The sequence below is a fragment of the Pristis pectinata genome, chromosome 4 (genome assembly GCF_009764475.1).
Source record: "Pristis pectinata isolate sPriPec2 chromosome 4, sPriPec2.1.pri, whole genome shotgun sequence".
Lineage (NCBI taxonomy): Eukaryota > Metazoa > Chordata > Chondrichthyes > Rhinopristiformes > Pristidae > Pristis > Pristis pectinata.
This window is the reverse complement of record NC_067408.1, coordinates 4,320,442-4,342,166: the sequence shown is the minus strand read 5'-3', so window position 1 is coordinate 4,342,166 and position 21,725 is coordinate 4,320,442. Positions and strand designations below refer to the sequence as shown.

Genomic DNA, 21,725 nt, shown 5'->3' with positions numbered 1-21,725 from the left:
AACTCCTTCCGGTAAACCCGAGCAAGGATTGAGGCATTTCTAACTCTGGGAGCTGATGTGGTTTTTTTGGGAGGTTTAGATGACCCCGCTGTTTGAAAGTTGAGGGTTAAGCACTGGGCACTTGGAGTATAAAAACAGGAAATGATGGAAATACTCAGCAGGTCAGGCAGCATCTGTTGAGAGAGAAAAACGATTGGGTCTCTTTTGGGTCTGTGACACTTCATCAGAACTGGGAAAGAGAATCTATAAAATCGTGATGAGCGTGTGTAAGATGGATGAGCACAGTCTTTTACCCAGGGTAGGGGAGTCTAAAACTAGAAGGGGTTAAGCAGGAAAGGGAGCAGGAAAGATTCACCAGGATGTTCCTGGGACTGGAGGGCTTGAGTTATCAGGAGAGGCTGGGACTGTTTTCCCTGGAGCGAAGGAGGCTGAGGGGTGACCTTATAGAGGTTTATAAAATCATGTGGGCATAGATAAGGTGGACGGTCACAGTGTTTTCCCCAGGGTAGGGGAGTCTAAAACTAGAGGGCACAGGTTTAAGGTGAGAGGGGAAAGATTTGAAGGGGACCTGAAGGGCAATTTTTCCACAGAGGGTGGTGGGGAAATGGAACGAGCTGCCAGAGGAAGTGGTAGAGGTGGGTACAATTACAATGTTTGAAAGATGTTTGAACAGGTTGGTGGGTAGGAAAGTTTTTGAGGGATGTGGGCCAAGCACAGACAAAATTAGATGGGCATCTTGGTCAGCAAGGATGAGTTGGGCTGAAGGGCCTGTTTCTGTGCTGTATTACTGTGCTCAATGACAATGTAGGTTAGTTTTCAGTAGGAGGGAAGCTGGGGGAGGGATGTGCAGAAGAAAGGGAATGTCCATGATAGGATAAGTTGAAATGGCTTAATTGGGGGCACATTGAGCTTCTTGGTCTGTGTAATGAGTTGTTAGTGGTAACGTCTGGTGGTGGGCTCTGTCTGGCAGTCTAGATCTGTACAGGTGGGGTAAGAAAAACTGAGCAAATGTGGAAAATGCTGGAAACACTCAGCAGGTCGTGCAGCAGCTGTGGAGAGAGGAACGGTCAACGTTTCAGGTGAGGGAGCTGAGGGAGAGGGAATTAAGTTGGTCTGGATGGCAGCACAGTGTGGGTGATACAAGGGAATTGGGAGAACTTCCCGAGGGAAGGGAAGTGGGAGAGGTGGGTACGTTTATGGCATTTAAGGGGCATTTAGACAGGTACTGGGAGAGCAAAAGGTTTAGAGGGATATTGGTCAAATGCAGGCAAATGGGACTAGCTCAGGTAGGCACCTTGGTCAGCAAGGACACGCCACGCCACGTTGTGGTGAATGTCACGCCACTGTTTAACAAAGGATGTAGGCAAAAGGCAGGTAACTATAGGCCAGTTAGCTTAACGTCTGTAGTCGGGAAAATGCTTGAAGCTATCATTAAGGAAGAAATAACGAGATATCTAGATAGAAGTGGTTCCATCAGGCAGACACAGCATGGATTCAGGAAGGACAGGTCCTGTCTGACGAACTTACTGGAGTTCTTTGAGGATCTGATGAGCACAGTGGATAGAGGGGAACAGTTGGATGTTGTATACTTGGATTTCCAGAAGGCATTCGATAAGGTGCCACATAAAAGACTTGTCTATAAGATAAGGATGCAAGGAGTTGGGGGTAATGTGTTAACATGGATAGAGGATTGGTTAACCAATAGAAGGCAGAGAGTTGGGATAAATGGTGTTTCTCTGGTTGGCAATCAGTGGTGAGTGGGGTGCAGCAGGGGTCGGTGCTGGGCCTGCAACTGTTCATGATATACATTAACGATTTGGAAGAGGGGAGCGAGTGCAGCGTATCTGTTTGCTGATGACACTAAATTGAATGGAAAAGCAAATTGCACAGAGGATGCGGAGAGTCTGCAGAGAGATATAGACAGGTTAAGTGAGTGGGCAAGGGTCTGGCAGATGGAGTACAATGTTGGTAAATGCGAGGTCATCCACTTTGGAAGGAGAAATAGATCAGATTGTTATTTAAATGGTGAAAGATTGCAGCATGCTGTTGTGCAGAGGGACTTGGCAGTGCTTGTGCATGAATCGCAAAAGGTTGGTTTGCAGGTGCAGCAGGTTATCAAGAAGGCAAATGGAAGGTTGGCCTTCACTGCTGGAGGGATAGAATTTAAGAGCAGGGAGGTTATGCTGCAACTGTACAGGGTACTGGTGAGGCCACACCTGGAGTACTGCGTGCAGTTCTGGTCTCCTTACTTGAGGAAAGATGTACTGGCTTTGGAGGTGGTGCAGAGGAGGTTCACCAGGTTGATTCCGGAGATGAGGGGGTTAGCCTATGAGGAGAGATTGAGTCGCCTGGGACTATACTCACTGGAATTCAGAAGAATGAGAGGGATTTTATAGAAACATATAGAATTATGAAAGGGATAGATAAGATCGAGGCAGGAAGGTTGTTTCCACTGGTAGGTGAGACTTGAACTAGGGGAGATAGCCTCAAGATTCGGGGGAGTAGATTTAGGATGGAGATGAGGAGGAACTGCTTTTCCCAGAGAGCAGTGAATCTGTGGACGTCTCTGCCCAGGGAAGGTGGAGGCGACCTCATTAAATATATCTAAGACACCATTAGATAGATTTTTGCATCGTAGGGGAATTAAGGGTTATGGGGAAAAGGCAGGTCGTTGGATCCACGGCCAGATCAGCAATGACCTTATCGAATGGCGGAGCAGGCTCGACGGGCCAGATGGCCTCCTGCTCCTATTTCTTATGTTCTTATGACAAGTTGGGCCGAAAGGCCTATTTCCATGCTGTCTGACTCCTAACGTTGCTTCAGAGTTGATGTGGCAGCACTGGGTGCAGTGGGCACGGCAGTTAGCACTCCCCTGGTACTGTAGGGGAGTGCAAGGTTGGATAGGGTGCTGGAGTGGGACTCGAATAGGTTCACGGGGGGGAGAGCTCGTTCCCCTCTGAGCCCGCGCTGGCGGCTAACGTCATCTGTTCCCTCGGCTGGGACGTGGCATTGTTTGGAGCGGGTGCAGGGAGCCTGATCGGGGACCAACCCTCCTGTTTGAATCCTGTTTCCCGACAGATCGTGAACCTCAGGCAGCGCCTGGCCTTGGCGCAGAAGGAGCTGACCGAGCGGGAGACTGCCTGTGACGAGAAGCAGCGAGACTTTGACAGGAAGCTGCTGCTGGCTAAATCCAAGCTCGACAATGGAGAGGTGCGAGTGTGGTGTGTGCTGAAGCAGGAGCCCATGAACACTACCTCGTTATTCCTTTTGTTTACGCACTATTTATTTATTTCACGTCGTATGTCAGTGATAATAGATCTGGTTCCATCGGGCAGGAGGTACAGAAGCCTGAAGTCCCACACCACCAGGTTCAGGAACAGCTACTTCCCTTCAACTATTCGGTTCTTGAACCAACCTGCACAACCCTAATTACTACCTCAGTATAGCATCACCTTGCACTACAGTGGACTTTGTTTTTTGGTTCTAATTGTGTTCTTTCTTGTGTAATCTCTGTATAAATGTGAACGCTGTGTATCTGATGCCGTGTGCCTGTGATGCTGCTGCAAGTAAGTTTTTCATTGCACCTGTGCACACATGGACTTGTGCATAGAACAATAAACTCGACTTTGGAGCCTTGCTTCCCCTTTGCTCCCCTTGCTCCTGCCCTCTGACCTGTTGCATTGGTGGTTTAGTGGCAGAATTCTTGCCTGCCACGTGGGAGGCCCGGTTCGATTCCCAGCCAGTGCAGTTAAAATATTTAGGGCAAGCGTGGTAGTGTAGCGGTTAGCGTAACGCTATTACAGCACCAGCGACCCAGGTTCAATTCCGGCCGCTGTCTGTAAGGAGTTTGTACATTCTCCCCGTGTCTGTGTGGGTTTCCTCCGGGTGCTCCGGTTTCCTCCCACATTCCAAAGACGTACGGGTTAGGAAGTTGTGGGCATGCTACATTGGCGCCAGAAACTTGGTGACACTTGCGGGCTGCCCCCAGAACACTCTACGCAAAAGATGCATTTTACTGTGTGTTTCGATGTACATGTGACTAATAAAGATATCATATCAAAACAAGAAAGATATTAGTGCAAATAAAAAAACACAATCAGAGACAAGTCCACGGCAGTGCAAGAGGTGGTCCGTAGTGTCCCGTTGCTGAGGGAGGGTTAGGGTTGTGCAGGTTGGTTCAAGAACTGAATGGTTGAAGGGAAGTAGCTGTTCCTGAACCTGGTGGTGTGGGACTTCAGGCTTCTGTACCTCCTGCCCGATGGGAGCTGTGAGAAGACAGCATGACCCGGATGACGGGGGTCCTTGATGATAGACGCCGCCTTCTTGAGGCAGCGCTTCCTGTAGATGCTGTCAGTGGTGGGGAGGGATGTGCCCGTGATGGGCTGGGTTGCATCCACTGTAGCCTCTTGCGTTCCTGTGTGTTGGAATTGCCGTACCAGGCCGTGATGCAACCAGTCAGGAAAATTTCAACAGCACATCTGTAGAAATTTGTTTGAATGTTTGATGATGTGCTGAATCTCCTTAAGCCTCTTATTTAAAAAAAAGTAGAGGCGCTCCCTCCCCCTCCCCGTGAAGCTGTGAGGGGTGTGATTTGCCCCCTTGCGCTTGCAGAAGCAGCTGGGCTCCATTCACTATCTCTTTCTCTGTCTCGCTTCCTCCCCCACAGACTGAAAAGGAAAGATTTTTAACGGAGATTAAAGGCCTGAAACAGGAGAACCAGTGTCTGAGGGATCAGCTGTTGCCCCTGACCAAACAGCGGGAGTGTCAGGAGAAGGAAATCCAGCGTCTCAACAAGGTGGGTGACCTCGGCCTCCCTGGTTTACAACAGGACGTCCTGAACCTGCTCTCCTCCTCCTCCACCTCTCCCCGTCTTGGGACCCCTTCACCTCTGATCTCTCTGCCTCCCCACCCTCACCCGTGCTGGGGAGAAGTCATCGGTACCTACATAGGGTGATAGCCATTGGGTCACACAGCATGGAAACTGGCCATTCGGCTCAACTAGTCCATGCCGACCAAGGTGCCTACCTGAGCTAGTCCCATTTGCCCATGTCTGGCCCATATCATAGAATCATAGAAAGTACAGCACAATACAGGCCCTTTGGCCCACAATGTTTTGATATATCCCTCTAAACCTTTACTATCCATGAACTTGTCCAAGTGTCGCTTATATGTCATAGTTGTATCTGCCTCAACCACTTCCTTTGGCAGCTCGTTCCATATACCCACCACCCTCTGTGTGGAAAAAGTTGCCCCTTGGGTCCCTTTTAGATCTCTCCCCTCTCACCTTAAGCCTGTGCCCTCTAGTTTTTGGTTCCCTTTCCCTGGGAAAAAGACTGTATTTACCCTATCTATGCCCCTCATGATCTTATAAACCTCTATAAGGTCGCCCCTCATTCTCCTACACTCCTGACCTCCACCTCTGTGGCAGTCCATGACAGACATATGTGGGCCACCCAGCCCTTCAAACATACCCCACCAATCAATAAGATCAGGGCTCATCTGATTATGACCTCAGCTTCCAATTCCCACCTACCCCTAGTAACCTTTCATGCCTTGCTTATCAAGAATCGATCTTTAAAAAATATTCAGAGACTGCTTCCACCGCCCTTTGAGGAAGAGAGTTCCAAAGACTCATCACAGAAGGAAAATATCATCTCATGTCTAAAGTGGATGAACTCTTATATTTAAACAGTGACCCCAGTTCTAGATCCCCCCCCCCCACAGAAGGAAACATCCTCTCCCCACCCACCCTGTGGAGACCCCCTCAGGATCTTGTGTTTCAAGTCCCCTCTGGCTCTTTGAAACTCCAGCAGATGCAAGCCCTCTGTACTTTCCTTGTTTATCCTGGGCTCTTTCATTTTGGGAATGCTTTATCTGGGAATGTCATCAGAATACCGGACAAAGTTACCCAGTGACAGTTAGTGTTTTACCAACAAGTGATACAAACCCCTGGATTATACCGCAGAAGATTGCTGGTGTTAAATTCGTTTATTATTGTCACATTATTGAAAATCTTATTACTGAAAAACTTCTGCATGCCGTCCATACAGATCAATTCATTACAACAGTGCATTGAGGTAGTACAAGGGAAAACAATAACAGAATGCAGAATAAAGTGTTACAGTTACAGAGAAAATGCAGTGCAGGCAGACAATAAGGTCATAACAAGGTAGATTGTGAGGTCAGGAGTTCGTCTTATCGTACTAGGGAACCATTCAATAGTCATAACAGTGGGATAGAAGCTGTCCTTGAGCCTGGTGGTACGTGCTTTCAGGCTTTTGTATCTTCTGCCCGATGGGAGGGGGGAGAAGAGAGAATGTCCGGGTGAGCGGGGTCTTTGATTATGCTGCCCGCTTTACCGAGGCAGCGGGAACCCCTCCCTCCTCCCGCCCTACCTCATGTCGGCTCATAAGGCAGCCAGAGTCTGTCACTGGCGTCTACTCAGTAGGTGGGGCTGTGTGGAACTTCACCAGTAATGATAAGAACTCCTCTGTTTCCCACTACGCTGCTGCTGTACCCCCTGTCCCACTGAGCAGAGCTCTTGCCACAGTCGTACAGCACAGAATTAGGCCCTTCAGCCCACCATATCCATGCTGGCCGTCGAGTACCCATCTCCGCTAATCCCCTTTACCAGCACTTGGTCTGTAACCTTCTTGGCGATTCAAGTAGTTATGTTGGTGGTTCACTTCCTCCTCTCCCCAGGCTTTGGAGGAGGCACTCTCTCTGCAGTCACCAACCCCACAGGCACCCCTGTTCACCGCCGCTGGAGACTCCTGTATGAACACCAGAAGGAACGAACTGCTGACACAGATTGAGGTCCTCAAACAGCAGGTGAGGAGATGGGCCCAGCCTTGAGCGCTCCCATGCATGGAGGTTGTGTCGGATAGACGCCGGGTGCACAGTGCGATGTCGGGCACAGCCAGGGGTGACTGAGGCTTGCAGAGAGTGGGAAGAGGGAGGTCAAGGTATTGGTAATTGGTTTATTATTGTCACATGTACCGAGATACAGTGAAAAGCTTTTGTTTGTATGCCATGCAGGCAGATTTTTCCATACATAAGTACACCGAGGTAGCAAAAAGGAAGAAAGAATGCAGAATAAAGTGTTACAGTTGCAGAGAAAGTGCAGTGCAGGCAGACAATAAGGTGCAAGGGCCACAACAAGGTAGATTGGGAGATCGAGAGTTCATCTTTAGCGTATGAGAGGTCCATTCAATAGTCTTATAACAGCGGGATAGAAGCTGTCCTTGAGCCTGGTGGTTCGTGTTCTCAAGCTCTTGTATCTTCTGCCCGATGGGAGGGGGGAGAAGAGAGAATGCCCAGGGTGGGTGGGGTCATTGATTATGCTGGCTGCTTGACTGACGCAGCGGGAAGTGTAGACATAGTGTCCATGGAGGGGAGGCTGGTTTCTGTGGTGGACTGGGCTGTGTTCACAACCCTCTGCAACTTTATTGTATGGTGACGGCGTAGTGGTTCCCGGACTGATTATCTGGAGACATGAGTTCAAATCCCACCACTGCCATTGTGGGACTTAAATTAAGATTTCTTTATTAGTCACATGTACATTGAAACACACAGTGAAGTGCATCTTTTGCGTAGAGTGTTCTGGGGGCAGCCCGCAAGTGTTGCCACGCTTCCGGCGCCAACATAGCATGCCCACAACTTCCTAACCCGTACGTCTTTGGAATGTGGGAGGAAACCGGAGCACCCGGAGGAAACCCACGCAGACACGGGGAGAACGTACAATCTCCTTACAGACAGCGGCCCGAATTGAACCCGGGTCGCTGGCACTGTAATAGCATTACGCTAACCGCTACACTACCATGTTTGCCCTAATTCGGAAAGATCTGAAAGATCCCAATTTAGTGAAAGATCTGAAATTTGAAACAATCGGTCATTAAAAGTGATCAGGTTGTTGTAAAAACCCATCTCATTCACTAAGGGGAGGAAATCTGTCTTTTTTATAAACATACAAAAATTTATTCACTAAAAGCACTACAAAATGACATCCAGTGTCAAAACTATAGCAACTTACACAAGAAAGAAAAAACTACACAGACACTGAACTACTGCAAAATGCACTACTTCAGATAAGAATCTCGTTCACACCGTCCACAACATGCGCGATCCCCTGAGGGGCCCACCGATCACAGAGTTCACCCAGGGTGCCTGCAGAAAGTCTGCTGTCTTTACCCAGTCTGACCTGTGTGGCTCTATATCGTTCAGTGACTTAACCGTCCTTAGAAATAGCCTAACAAGCCACCTGGTTGTCAGAAGGACTGCAGCAGTCTCAGAAGGCAGCTCACCATATCCTCCTCGAGATCAATTGGTATTGGTTTATTATTGTCACTTGTACCAAGGTACAATGAAAAACTTGACCTGCATACCGATCGTACAGGTCAGTTCATTACACAGTGCAGTTACATTGAGTTAGTACAGAGTGCATTGATGTAGTACAGGTAAAAACAGTAACAGTACAGAATAAAGTGTCACAGCTACAGAGAAAGTGCAGTGCAATAAGGTGCAAGGTCACAACAAGGTAGAACATGAGGTCAGAGTCCATCTCATCGTATGAAGGAACTGTTCAGAAGTCTTATCACAGTGGGGTAGAAGCTGTCCTTAAGTCTGGTGGTACGTGCCCTCAGGCTCCTGTATCTTCTACCCAATGGAAGAGGAGAGAAGAGAGAATGACCCAGGTGGGTGGGGTCATTGATTATGCTGGCTGCTTCACCAAGACAGCGAGAGGTAAAGACAGAGTCCAAGGAGGGGAGGCTGGTGTCCGTGATGCACTGGGCTGTGTCCACAACTCTCTGCAGTTTCTTGGGTTGCCCCTGAGAAAGTGCCCAAATCCCCCGCCAAAAAATTGAACCGGCAAAATAAAATCCTTTGAGATTTCTACATGCCTCCAATCGTGGGGCCTTGTGGGCAAGGAAAGTTCTAGAAACAAGAACAGAGGCCTCTTTTGTCAAGTGTGGATCGTTGGTGAAATCTGAAGCAACGAACAATCTGCTGGAGGAACTCGGCGGATCGAGCAGCATCTGTGGGGGGGAGAGGAAATCCTCCATCAGACCAAGAATGTTGACAGTTTTAGGGAGAGGTTGGGCAGGTTAGAGCTTCGTTCCTTGGACCGTAGGAGACTGAGGGGTGACCTTATAGAGGTGTATAAAATCATGAGGGGCATAGATGGGGTGAATGAACAGTCTTTCTCCCAGGGAGGGGGAATCAAAAACTAGAGGGCATAGGTTTAATGTAAAAAGGGGAAGATGTGAAAGGGACCTGAGGGGCAAATTCTTCACACACAGGTTGAGGCAGGTACAATAACAACAGTTAGAAGACATTCGGACGTGTACGTGGATAGGAAAGGTTGAGAGGGATATGGGCCAAATGCAGGCAAATGGGACCAGCTTAGATGGGCATCTTGGTTGGGATGATTCCATGTCGCATTGCTCTATGACTCTGAAAGATTCACAAGAATGTTCCCAGGACTGGAGAGATAAAATAATGAGGAGAGACTGGATAGGCTGGGACTTTTCCCTCGAGCGAAGGAGGCTGAGGGGTGACCTTATAGAGATGTATAAAATCATGAGGGGCGTAGATGAGGTGGATGCACACAGTCGTCGTTCCCAGGGTAGGGCAGTCTAAAACTAGAGGGCATAGGTTCAAAGTGTGAGGGGAAATATTTTAAAGGGGACCTGAGGGGTAGGTTTTTCCACACTGAGGGTGGTGGGTGTATGGATTGAGCTGCCGGAGGTGGGTACAATTACAATGTTTAAAAGACACTTGGACAGGTACATTGGTAGGAAAGGTTTAGATGGATATGGGCCAACTGTGGGCAAATGGGACCAGCTCAGGAAGGCATCTTAGCATCGATAAGTTGGGCTGAAGGGCCTGTTCTCAGGTTAAAGGTTATAACTCTACAACTCTACCACACATTCATTGTGATTGAGAATGGGGGGGGGGATAAAAGTTGTGGTACCTTTTGTCTAGGGACAAGAGCAGGGAGAAAAGTGAAAGGTTTCTCAGGCTGCAGAGAATTGTACAGTGGAGTTGCTCAGGGGGTCAGGGAGAGAGGTGGGGAGCAGGAGTGGGATTATCTGGATTGCTCTTAAAGAGCTAGTACGTCAATGGGCCAAATGGCCTCCTCCCACACTGTACCCCCAGCTTGTTCTCCTGCTCTCACCCCCCCCACCCCATGACACCAACTTTAGATGTTGGGACATCCCCCATTTCCCACTGAGACACCCTCGGTCACATCCAGGATCTGCTTGCCTCATCCAGGTAAAGATCTTCGAGGAGGATTTCCTGAGGGAGCGGAGTGATCGGGAGAGAATGAGTGAGGAGAAGGAGGAGCTGAGGCAAAAGCTGGAGAAGGTGCAGACGGAGATGATGATGCTCAACACTCAGGTACAGAATCGCTGCTTCTCCTCCCCCTTTCTCCCCCACCTTCGCCTTTATACCCAACCTCTGTCTCTCCCCCCCCCGCCCCCGATCACCTCTACCTCTCCCTCCCACCCCCGGGATTCCGAGCTGGGAAAAGCCAGTTCCATGCGTTTGATCCCCAGGAACAAAGACCTAAGGTAACAGGAGCAGGAGTTGACTACTCGGCCTCTCTAGCCTGCCCCACCCCATCCAATGTGATCGCTGACCTCGGCTCCCCTCCTGAGCCAGTTCACCATAACCCCTTGATCTTCCAAATATTTATCTACCTCCCAGTCTGTGTGGCACTTCAAACTCTGGACGGGTTCCTGGAGGTTTCATCAGACAGCCTCCTGCCTTCACCCAGCCTTGAACCCAGGGGCGGTCACTCCATCCCACTCCGCCTGATGACTCCAATGTTAATGAAAAAAAAAACTTGCGAAAGAAATGAGAGCAGAACTCATTTAACAGTTTAGTTTTCAGCAGATCGTGTCTTGCTGCACTCGTTCACCACATCACAGTAATGGCTGCTCCTCGTTGGTTGTAAAACATCTTGGGACATCCCAGTGGCGCTATAGAAATGCAACTGCGTTCCGTGTCTGTGTGTAGGTGGGCGACCTGGCAGGAGGTCAGCTCTCCACCTCTCATCGGGCAACAGAAGGTTTCTCTCCGCTGGGATCCCTGAGCATCACCCTGCACTTCCGGTGACCTTTCCTTGTGGATCATCTGGGTCTGGGTGACGTCAACCCAAACCTGGGATTCTGCAGCAGATCCAGCCTCAGCTCCCACCCCCAAGGGAACGTGCCAGGAGATGGAGGTGATACAGCAGGGAAACAGGCCCAACCAAGTTGTTTACCTGAACTAGTCCCATTTGGCCCATATCCCTCTAACTCTTTCCTATCCATGCACCTGTACCTGTCTCAACCACTTCCTCTGGCAGCTCGTTCCATATACGGACCACCTTCTGGGTGCCCCTCAGGTCCACTTTTTCTCCTCCCACCTTAAACCCATGCTTTGTAGTTTTAGACTCCCCTACGCTGGGAAAGACCTCAGTCACCCCTCAGTCTCCTTCACTCCCAGCCCGTCCAGTCTCTCCTTATAACTCAAGCCCTCCAGTCCCGGCAACATCCTCGGGAATAGTTTCTGCGCCCCTTCCAGCTTAATGACGTCCTTCCTATAGCTGGGCGACCAGAGCTGCACACAGTGCTCCAAGTGTGGTCTCACCAGTGTCTTGTACAGCTGTAACGGGACGTCCCAACTCCTGTACCCAGTGCCCTGACCGATGAAGGGCAGTATGCTGAACGCCTTCTTCACCGCCCTATCTAACTGTGTCGCCACTTTCAGGGAACTTTGGGAGTTTGGGAACAGGTTGATGGTGGGGGAGGTGTTGGGGTGTGTGGGGGGCCAGATGTGGTGGATTTCACTCCAGCTGTGGCCGCTGTAAGTACTGGTGTCCCATTCTACGCAAGCGCGTGACACCTCATCCTGGGGGTGGTAGCTCTCGCTGTCACTGGCAGCTGCCAGTCGATCCCCGAGGCTTGGAATTTTCACCGGGCGTTTCCCTGGACCTTGGTGCCAGGGTTTCTGTGTGGTCGTTCTTGACCAATGTCTGTCCGCACATCTGTACTTCCTGTTTCACCTGTCCTGCTGAGTCCGTCCGCCCTTCCCGTCCCCCTCCTGCCCGTCTGTCTGCCCCTCCTGTCCCCCTTGTCTGACCGCCCTCCCCTCCCATCTGTCTGTCCTCCTGTCCCCCTCCCATCCCTCCCCTCCTGCCCGTCCGTCCGCCCTTCCCGCCCTCCCCTCCTGCCCGTCCGTCCACTCTTCCCGCCCTCCCCTCCTGTCAGTCCGTCTGCCCTTCCTGTCCCCCTCTTGTGTCTGCCCTCCCCTCCCGTCTGTCTGCCCTCACCTCCTGCCCGTCTGTCCGCCCTTCCCATCCTCCCCTCCCGCCCACCTGCCTCTCTCCCTCTCTGACTGCACGTTCTCCTGCTCACTGGCCTCCTCTCTCGCTCTGGCTCTCTCCTGCTCTCACGGCGTGGTGCCTGCCTGCTGCCGCTGCTTATGGCTGTCCTGTCTGCTCTCTCTCAGCTGCGGGTTTATCAGGAAGATTATCAGAAGGAGAAGTTGGAAAAAGAAACAATTCAGAGGCTGCTGAAGAATCAGAAACAGGTATCGGAGTGGGTGATGATGTGGGAGAGTGCAAAAGGTTGGGTTAGTGTAAATAGGTGGTTGTCGGTCAGGGCAGACCCCATGGGCCGAATGACCTGTTTCCCTGTTGTGTGTCTCTGAATCTCCAACGTTCGAGGGCATTGCTGAGACCTTACCCTGAGCACTATAGTCAGCTTTGGCCTCCTTGTTTAAGCAGGAATACATTTGGATTGGAGGTGGTTCAGAGAAGGTTGACTGAAGGGTTTGTCTTCGGGGCAGGACTGAGCCCCTGCAACTCACTGGAAATTCGAAGAAAGTGAGGAGATCTGGTTAAAACAGGAGGTTCTGAATGGGGTTGACGGGGTTGGGGGGGGAGTGGGGAGGACGATGAGTGGAAGTTTCCCCTGGTGAGGGGGTTTAGGATTGGGTGGAAGATGTGTAGAACGGTACAGCACAGGAACAGGCCCTTCAGCCCACCATGTTGTGCTGACCTAATTAAGCTGAATGCAATGACACCTTATCCCTTCTGCCTGCACAAGGTCCACATGCCTCCATTCTCTGCACATTCATGTGCCTTTCTAGGAGCCTCTTAAATGCCTCCATCGTATCTGCGTCCACCACCACCCCTGGCAGCAGATTTCAGGCACCCACCACCCTCTGTGTAAACAAAAACTTGCCCCACACATCTCCTTTGAACTTTCCCCCCTCACCTTAAATGCACGCCCTCTGGTATTAGACATTTGTACCTTGGGGGAAAGATACCAGCTGTCTATCTATGCCTCTCATAATCTTATAAACCTCTTATCAGGTCTCCCCTCAGCCTCCGCTGCTCTAGAGAAAATAAACCCAAGTTTGTCCAACCTCTCCTTATAGCTCATGCCCTCTAATCCAGGCGGCATCCTGGTGAACCTCTTCTGCGCCCTCTCCACAATCTCCACATCCTTCCTGTAATGGGGCGACCAGAATTGAATGCAATACTCCAGGTGCTGCCTAACCGGAGTTTTATAAAGCTGTAACGTAACTCCTTGACTCTTGAACTCAGTGCCTCGACTAATGATGGCAAGCGTGTCCTTTAAAATGGAGATGAGGGGGAATTTTTTCTGAAGCTTGTGATTGGCTTACCCTAGAGAACGTGGTTGAGGCTGACACAGACCAGTATTTTGGACACTTAGGGAGTCGGCGGTTATAGGAAGACGTTGCCCTCAAAGATCAGATCTGCCGTGATCTTGTTGAATGGTGGGCGAGTGGCCTGCTTCTTCAACCTTTTCCTTGAGTCCTGCCTCAATACCTTCTGCAAACAACAAATGAAACACTGCAGGATTTCTAAAATTATCAGCTCGCCAAGCTTCAGCCCCCTTTTGGTTCTGAGTTCTGGCATGCTCGCTGTGTGGCCCTTGCAACTATGTTTCTGTAACCTGCCAGCTAACGTGTTTATTTACCCAAGGAACGAGTGTGGAAAAGCAAATATTGTCGACTAACAAATCGAAGGCTGTGTTACTGGCATCGTGCAGGCTGTGTGTGTGTGTGTGGATGTGGCTGAGCGACTGAGACCACCCTGGGGTTTGCAGTGTCCGCTAACGTTGTCCCCGTGACCATCCACCTTCTCCCTGCCTCTCGTGGTTTTCTGGAGAGACTGGACAGGCTTGGGACTGTTTTCCCTGGAGTGTAGGAGGCTGAGGGGTGAATTTGTAAAATCATGAGGGGTGTAGATAAAGTTGAAAGTCAAGTTTATTGTCATCTGCACAAGTCCATGTGTGCATAGGTGCAGTGAAAAACTTACTTGCAGCAGCATCACAGGTAAATAGTATATAAGCAGCATTCACAAGAAAAACTTAAGTTAAACATAAATTTTACACAATTTTTACAAGAAAGAACACAATTAGAACAAAGAAAGTAAAGTCCATTTTAGTGCAAAGTGATCAGAATGGTCATAGTGTTGCTAAACTGTAGTGATCAGGGTTGTGCTGGTTGGTTCAAGAACCGAATGGTTGAAGGGAAGTAGCTGTTCCTGAACCTGGTGGTGTGGGACTTCAGGCTTCTGTACCTCCTGCCCGATGGTAGCTGCGAGAAGATGCCATGGCCCAGATGGTGGGGATCTTTGATGATTGATGTTGCCTTCTCGAGGCAGCGCCTCCTGTAGTTACTCCCGATGGTGGGGAGGGATGTGCCCGTGATGTATTGGGCAGAGTCCACTACTCTCTGCAGCTTCTTGCGTTCCTGCGCATTCGAATTGCCATACCAGAGCGTGACGCAACCAGTCAGGACACTTTCAGCAGTGCATCTGTAGAAGTTTGTTAGAGTGTTTGGTGACAAGCCGAACCTCCTTAACCTCCTAAGAAAGACACTGGCGCACCTTCCTTGTGATTGCATCTACGTGCTGTGCCCAGGACAGGTTGTCCGATATGTTAACACCCAGGAATTTAAAGCTGCTGACTCTCTCCACTGTCGATTTCCCCCAATGTAGACTGGCGCATGTTCTCCCTCCTTCCCCTTCCTGAAGTCAACAATCAGCTCTTTAGTTTTGCTAACGTTGAGCGAGAGGTTGTTGTTTTGGCATCACTCAGCCAGGTGTCCCATACCGCTCCTGTACGCTGACTCATCAGCGTCTGTGATTCATCCAACAACAGTGGTGTCGTCGGTGAATTTGAAGATGACATCGGAGCTGTGCTTAGCCACACAGTGACATGTGTGTGTAGAGGGTAGAACGGGGGGGTTAAGCACACAGTCCTGAGGTGCGTCTGTGTTGATGGTCAGCAAGGAGGAGATGTCACCAACCCTCACTGAGGTCTGCCGATGAGGAGGTCGAGTATCCGGTTGCAGAGGGAGGCGCAGGGGCCCATGTCTCTTGAGTTTGGATGGGGTGATTGCATTGAACACCAAGCTGTATCGATGAACAGCAGCCTGACGTACGAGCTCCCTGTTGCCCAGATGGTCCAGAGCAGAGTGAAGAGCCAGAGAAATGGCATCTGCTGTTGACCCGAGCTGGCGGTAGGAAAGTCGGAGCAGATCCAGGCCACCTCTGAGGCAGGAGTTGATTCACACCATAACCAACCTCTTGAAGCACCTCGCTGAACCGTAGTCACTGAGGCAGGTCACCTCGCTGCTTTTGGGCACCGGTACAACAGATGCCTGTTTGAAGCAGGTGGGAACCTTAGACCGCAGAAGCGAGAGGTTGAATATGTGTAAACGCTCCAGCCAGTTGGTCCACACAGATCTCTAGCCCGTGGCCAGGTACCCCATCTGTACCAGACGCCTTTCATGGGTTCACCCTCCTGAGGGATGCCCGGACGTCGGCCTCAGAGACTGAGGTTCCAGGGTCATCCAGAGATGTGGGGGCTCATGTGGGTATGTCATTAGAAACACACGCCCCTGACTAAAGATAAAAGGTGCTATGTAAATGTACATTCTTTCTGCTGATTGGACACACTGGAGTGACCTCCCGTTTCTGTCTCCTTTGTTTTACAGGGTTTGGGTGAGAGGAGGGCGTCGGACCCACCCCCTGGGGCACAGAGGATCTACTGCCCCACCTACCAGCTGCCGTACCCGCCCCTCGCCCACCCTGGCACCGTCTACGGGCCGTATGATCTGCAGATCCGCTACCCCCCCTCGGCGATGCCTCCTGGTCACCCTCACTACCAGCCGGTGAGTTTCGAACCCCACCCACCCCGGACTTGTACAGATCTCGGGATCGTGTCTCTGCTCCTCAAACTTGGGTCGACTTGGGGGTCTCTCCATTATTTGTCACTGCTCCTCCTCCCTCCCCACCATCCAGGACCCTAAGCAGCCCTTCCAGGTGAGGCAGTGTCTCACAAGCATGTCCTCCAGACATGGTTATTGCATCCGGTGCTCCTGATGTGGCCTCCTCTGCATCAGTGAGACGAAGCGACTGCTCCGTCCGCAGTGGACATCTGGATCTCCCAGTTTGCTTGTCAATTTAATTCCCTCCCCTCCCCATTCCATAAGATATAGGAGCAGAATTAGGCCATTCAGCCCATCGAGACTGCTCTGCCATTCATTCATGGCTGATGTTTTTTTTAACCCCATTCTCTTGTCTTCTCCCCATAACCCTTAACCCCCTTACCAATCCAGAACCCATCAATCTCTGCCTTAAATACACCCAATGATGTGGCCTTCACAACAAATTCCACAGATTCACCTCCCTCTGGCTGAAGAAATTCCTCCTCACCTCAGTTCTAAAGGGACGTCCCTTTATTCTGAGGCTGTGCCCTCAGATCCCGGACTCTCCCACTGATGGAAACATCCTCCACGTCCGGTCTATCCAGGCCTTTCAGTATCCGGTAGGTTTCAATGAGATTCCCACATTGACCTGTCTGTCCTCGGCCTCCTCCGCTCCCAGAGTGAGGCTGAACAAAAAGTCGAGGAACAGCCCCTCATATTCCCCCCGGGGAGTCTACACCCCGACGGCACGGACATTTGAATTCTCCAACTTCAGGTAACCTGCTCCCCCTCTGACCCTTTCCCCTCTCTCCCGATCCTCCTACACCCTCCCCAGCCCCCATCACCCTGTTCCTCCCCCCCCCCCACCCACTCCATCTGCTCGTCACCCACACACCCCTCCCACTGGGTCCCCTCCCCCCCCACTGTTCCCATCTGCCCTCCCCACCTCCCTTATTTGGTTCCAGGCTCCACCTTCCTCTCCCATCAGATCCCACCATCTGCAGCCCTCTGTCACCTCCACCTGTCCCCTCCCAGCCTCTGTCACTGTCCCCACCCTCCCCTCCTCCATCTGCCGATCCCCCCTCCTCACCTGGACCCACCTATCACCTGCCGGCTCTTGCCCCAACCCTTCCCCTCACCTCTTTACACCGGCTCTCTCCCCTCTACTCTCTCAGTCCAGGTGAAGGGTCTCGACCTGTAACGTCGACTGTCCATCTCCCTTCACAGATGCTGCCTGACCCGCTGAGTTCCTCCAGCATCTTGTGTGTTGCTCCAGATTCCAGCTTCTGCTGCCTATTCTGTCTCACTTTAAATCTCTGCGTCTTCACTGCCCTGAACATAAGAAATAGGAGCTGGAGGAGGCCACCTGGCCCGTCGAACCTGCTCTGCCATTCAATAAAATCATGGCTGATCTGTCCGTGGACTCAGATCCACCGATCTGCCTTTTCCCCATAACCCTTAATCCCCCTCCGATGCAAAAATCTAACTGTGTCATAAATTTAATGAGGTAGCCTCTACTGCTTCCCTGAGCAGAGACTTCCACAGATCTCTGAGAAAAGCAGTTCCTCCTCACCTCCATCCTGAATCTCCTCCCCCGAATCTTGAGGCCATGTCCCCTAGCTCTAGTCTCACCTCAGCCCGTCTCCAGTTTAATCCACCGACACTTCCCAGGACGTCCCAGGGCTCCACATGACTGTCTCTGCCTCACAATGTCCCCTACCCGCCTATGCCACCCACCCTCTATCTGTCTCTGTTTCTCTGTCTGGTCATTAATTTGTCTTTTCTCCCCACCCCCTCCCCTAGCCGGACTACCCCTGGAATGTGGCATACACCCCCTCACGGAGTCAGCACACTGCGGAACCTGACCGACCAAAGTCAGACGGGAAAGGTGGGGAGACCTGTCCGGGTCCAGTTTGTTCTGTTGGTTAGATGTGCCTTTACCAAAGGTCATAGGTTCCAGATCCTTGTTTGGGCGGGGGGGGGAGGTAGTGGGGTGCCGCAGTGTGGGAGGGGCGGTGAGGAGGGAGTGTCGCACTGTAGGAGGGAGGGTTGCGCTGCGGGAGTATCGCGAGGAGGGAGGAGCAGTGAAGAGGGAGTGCTGTGGGAGGGGCGGTGAGGAGGGAGGGTTGCACTGTAGGGGGGTGGTGAGAAGGGAGTGCCACACTGTGGGAGGGGCAGTGAGGAGGGAGGGTCATGCTGGGGAGGGGAGGAGAGGAGGAGGCGGCGGTGAGGAGGGAGCACCGCGCTGTGGGAGGGGCGGCGAGGAGGGAGGGGCGGCGGCGAGGCAGAAGGCCATCAGTGTGGGAGGGGCGATGACTTCAGGGTTACAGCCTGCGAGGGTGGTTTGTCTGAGGTAAGTGAGTGAATGTTTACCGTTGGTTCAGCTGTCAGGTGGTAAGGTTGGGAAACACTTGGCAGTAAACTTCTCCCGAAAGTTTGATGCCCCACTGCCCCTAAACATACTCAGTCAAAGCAACTGACACAGAAACCCTCTCCTGTGCTCTGACACGAGCCACGATCAGCTTTGACAGTCTGTAACGACTCGGGGCCAAATAATACTGGCCAAACGCAGGCAAAGGGGACTAGGTGAGCACATGGTCAGCATGGACAGGTTGGGCCGAAAGGCCTGTTTCCATGTTGTATTACTCTGAGGGGATAGGGAGCCACTGAGGGACATTTAGACAAACTTGAAGCTCACTGTGCATTGTCACCTGTTAAATCGGTAAATTGGTTTATTATTGTTGCATATACCGGGGTACAGTGAAAAACTTTGTTTTGCATGTTATCCATACAGATCAATTCATTACACAGTGGATTGAGGTAGTACAGGGGAAAACAATAACAGAATGCAGAATAAAGTGTTACAGCTACAGAGAAAGTGCAGTGCAGGCAGACAATAAGGTGCAAGGTCATAACAAGGTAGATTGTGAGGTCAAGAGTCCATGTTATCGTTCAATAGTCTTATAACAGCGGGACAGAAGCTGTCCTTGAGCCTCGTGGTACGCACTTTCACCCTTTTGTATCTTCTGCCCGATTGTAGGGGGGACAAGAGAGAAAGTCTGGGGTGGGTGGGGTCTTTGATTATGTTGGCTGCTTTACTGAGGCAGTGAGAAGTGTAGACAGAATCCGTGGAGGGATGGCTAAAGTTCCAGATATAGGTGACCCAATCGGGCTCTGTTCCTGTACTGATTTAGAAGAAAACAAATTTATTTGCTCTGCCCCTGAGACTTTATACTTCAAAAGCCAAAAGTAATCTGCAGCAGCTGGAAGTCTGAAACAAAAATGGAAATCGCCTGAAACACTCAGCAGGTCAGGCAGCAAGTTGCTTTGCGAAGCGTGATCTGTTGAATGCGGAGGCTGGTGGGGTGGGAAGTGAGGACCACGGGGAACTCTATCCTTGCCCCTGGTGCGTGGGAGAGGGGTAGAATCTGAGGGAGTTGAGGGCAATGTGGGGAGACTGAAATGGGATTGGTCAGCACACTCTCAGTGGGCTGAAGGGCCTGGTTCTGCAGGGACTCTCTACGAGGACTTAAAAGAGACTTGGACAGGTACATGAAGAGGAAGGGTTTAGAGGGATATGGGCCAATCGTGGGCAAATGGGACTAGCTTAGATGGGCATCTTGGTTGGCATGGGCCAGTTGGGCCGAAGGGCCTGGTTCCGTGCTGTATGACTCATGATGGTTCAGGTGTTATTTTACACTCTTCAACAGAGACAGGAGCAGTCACACACGGTGGATTCTCCGCACTCTGATAAAATGTTCGAATTTTATTTCCTCCATCACATAGGAGCAGAATTAGGCCATTCGGCCCATCGAGTCTGCTCCGCCATTCGATCCTGGCTGATTTTATTTTCCCCTCCTAACCCCATTCTCCTGCCTTCTCCCTGTAACCTTCGACGCCCTTACTAATCAAAAACCTATCAACCTCTGCTTCAAATACACCCAATGACTTGGCCTCCACAGCCCTCTGTGGCAATGAGTTCCACAGATTCACCACCCCCTGGCTGAAGAAATTCCTCCTCATCTCTGTTCTAAAGGGACATTCCTTTATTCTGAGGCCCTCAGATCCTAGACTCTCCCACTGATGGAAACATCCTCTCCACGTCCAGGCCTTTCGGTAGGTCTCAGAGATCCCCTCTCATCCTTCTGAACTCCATCGAGTACAGGTCCAGAGACATCAAATGCTCCTCATAAGTTAACCCTTTCATCCCGGGATCATTCTCGTAAACCTCCTCTGGACCCTCTCCAACGCCAGCACATCCTTCCTTAGATACGGGGCCCAAACCTGCTCACGATACACCAAATGTGGTCTGACCAACGCCTTATGAAGCCTCAGCGTTACATCCTTGCATTTATATTCTAGTCCTCTCGAAATGAACACTAACATTGCATTTGCTTTCTCCACCCTGCAGAGCCAGCATCTCCAGGACAGGGGAAGGGGCAGCACTGAGGGAGAGACCCCACCCCACCCCCCCAGCTTGCCTGCGGACCCCACCGTACCCACTGGAATGGTTCTGAAACCTTTGCAACTTCCCTCTTGTGGAGCAGATGAGAGTGTTTATGGCGGGGAGACCACAGCAGCACCTTGGCATTGTACAGACTACCGCACACTCATTAATGCCTGGAGATGGGGAAGGGGATTGTAGAGTGGGAGGGGAGGGGGGACAGGGGGAGGGAGGCTGGTAGCAGCGATGAGCCAAATTGGGAGGGGTGGGGTTAACTTGGCTTGTTATGCTTGTTAGCAGCCTTGGATTGTTAACTAAATTGTATGGGAAGAGTTGAAACTTGCTATTAATGTTTGCAGTTGAACAAACAAAAGAAACTCGTGTTAGAAATTGGATGGTTTATGCCGAATTTTTGCTCTCTGAGCCACTCATTCTGAGGTTCTTCCTGATCCAAAGGCCACGGATCCTCAGGCACTCCTTCGCCAAATGGGCGCTCTACTTATGGGAAGGTACCGGAATATTCTCTTCCTCCTTTCATTCGGGGGGCCTCTTTCATCATTCCTACTGCCGGGCAGTAGATGTGGTCCACATGGACTTCAGCAAGGCCTTTGACAAGGTTGGTCTGGAAGGTTGGATCACATGGGATTTAGGGTGAGCTGGCCAATTGGATACAAAGCAATGCACAAAAAGTGCTGGAGGAGCTCAGCGGGTCTGGCAGCATCCATGGAGGGAAATAAACAGTCGACGTTTCGGGCCGAGACCCTTCATCAGGATACAAAATTGGCTTGGTTGGTCAGTGAAGAGGGTTACCTAAGTTTACAAGGGGATGTGGAACAGCTTGGGAAGTGGGCCAGAGAACGGCAAAGAGCATTTAACTCAGGCAAGTGCGAGGTGTTGCATTTCGGTAAGTTAAACTAGGGCAGGACTTGCAGAGTAAATGACGGGGCCCTGGAAAGTGTTGTAGAGCAAAGAGACCTAGGGGTACAGGTACATAGTTCCCTGAGAATAGCAACACAGGTAGAGAAGAAGGTGTTTGGCAAGCTTG

At 51.0% G+C, this 21,725-nt stretch overlaps 1 protein-coding gene across 3 annotated transcripts in view; it reads left to right on the top strand.

Annotated features, from left to right (window-relative positions):
• The window catches only part of tnip1 (TNFAIP3 interacting protein 1), an 81,684-nt gene extending 60,611 nt beyond the window's left edge, over window positions 1-21,073 (top strand). For 2 of the 3 annotated variants that reach the window (XM_052013807.1, XM_052013806.1), the window contains 8 exons: window positions 3,079-3,210; window positions 4,667-4,795; window positions 6,703-6,831; window positions 10,276-10,401; window positions 12,499-12,579; window positions 16,024-16,200; window positions 18,040-18,124; window positions 20,648-21,073. In XM_052013807.1, coding sequence (XP_051869767.1) covers window positions 3,079-3,210; window positions 4,667-4,795; window positions 6,703-6,831; window positions 10,276-10,401; window positions 12,499-12,579; window positions 16,024-16,200; window positions 18,040-18,124; window positions 20,648-20,685 — 897 coding nt within the window. In that variant the 3' untranslated portion in view covers window positions 20,686-21,073. The remainder of the gene's footprint in view (window positions 1-3,078; window positions 3,211-4,666; window positions 4,796-6,702; window positions 6,832-10,275; window positions 10,402-12,498; window positions 12,580-16,023; window positions 16,201-18,039; window positions 18,125-20,647) is intronic. The other variant, XM_052013808.1, reaches the window with a different exon arrangement.
• Window positions 21,074-21,725: the final 652 nt, after the last annotated feature.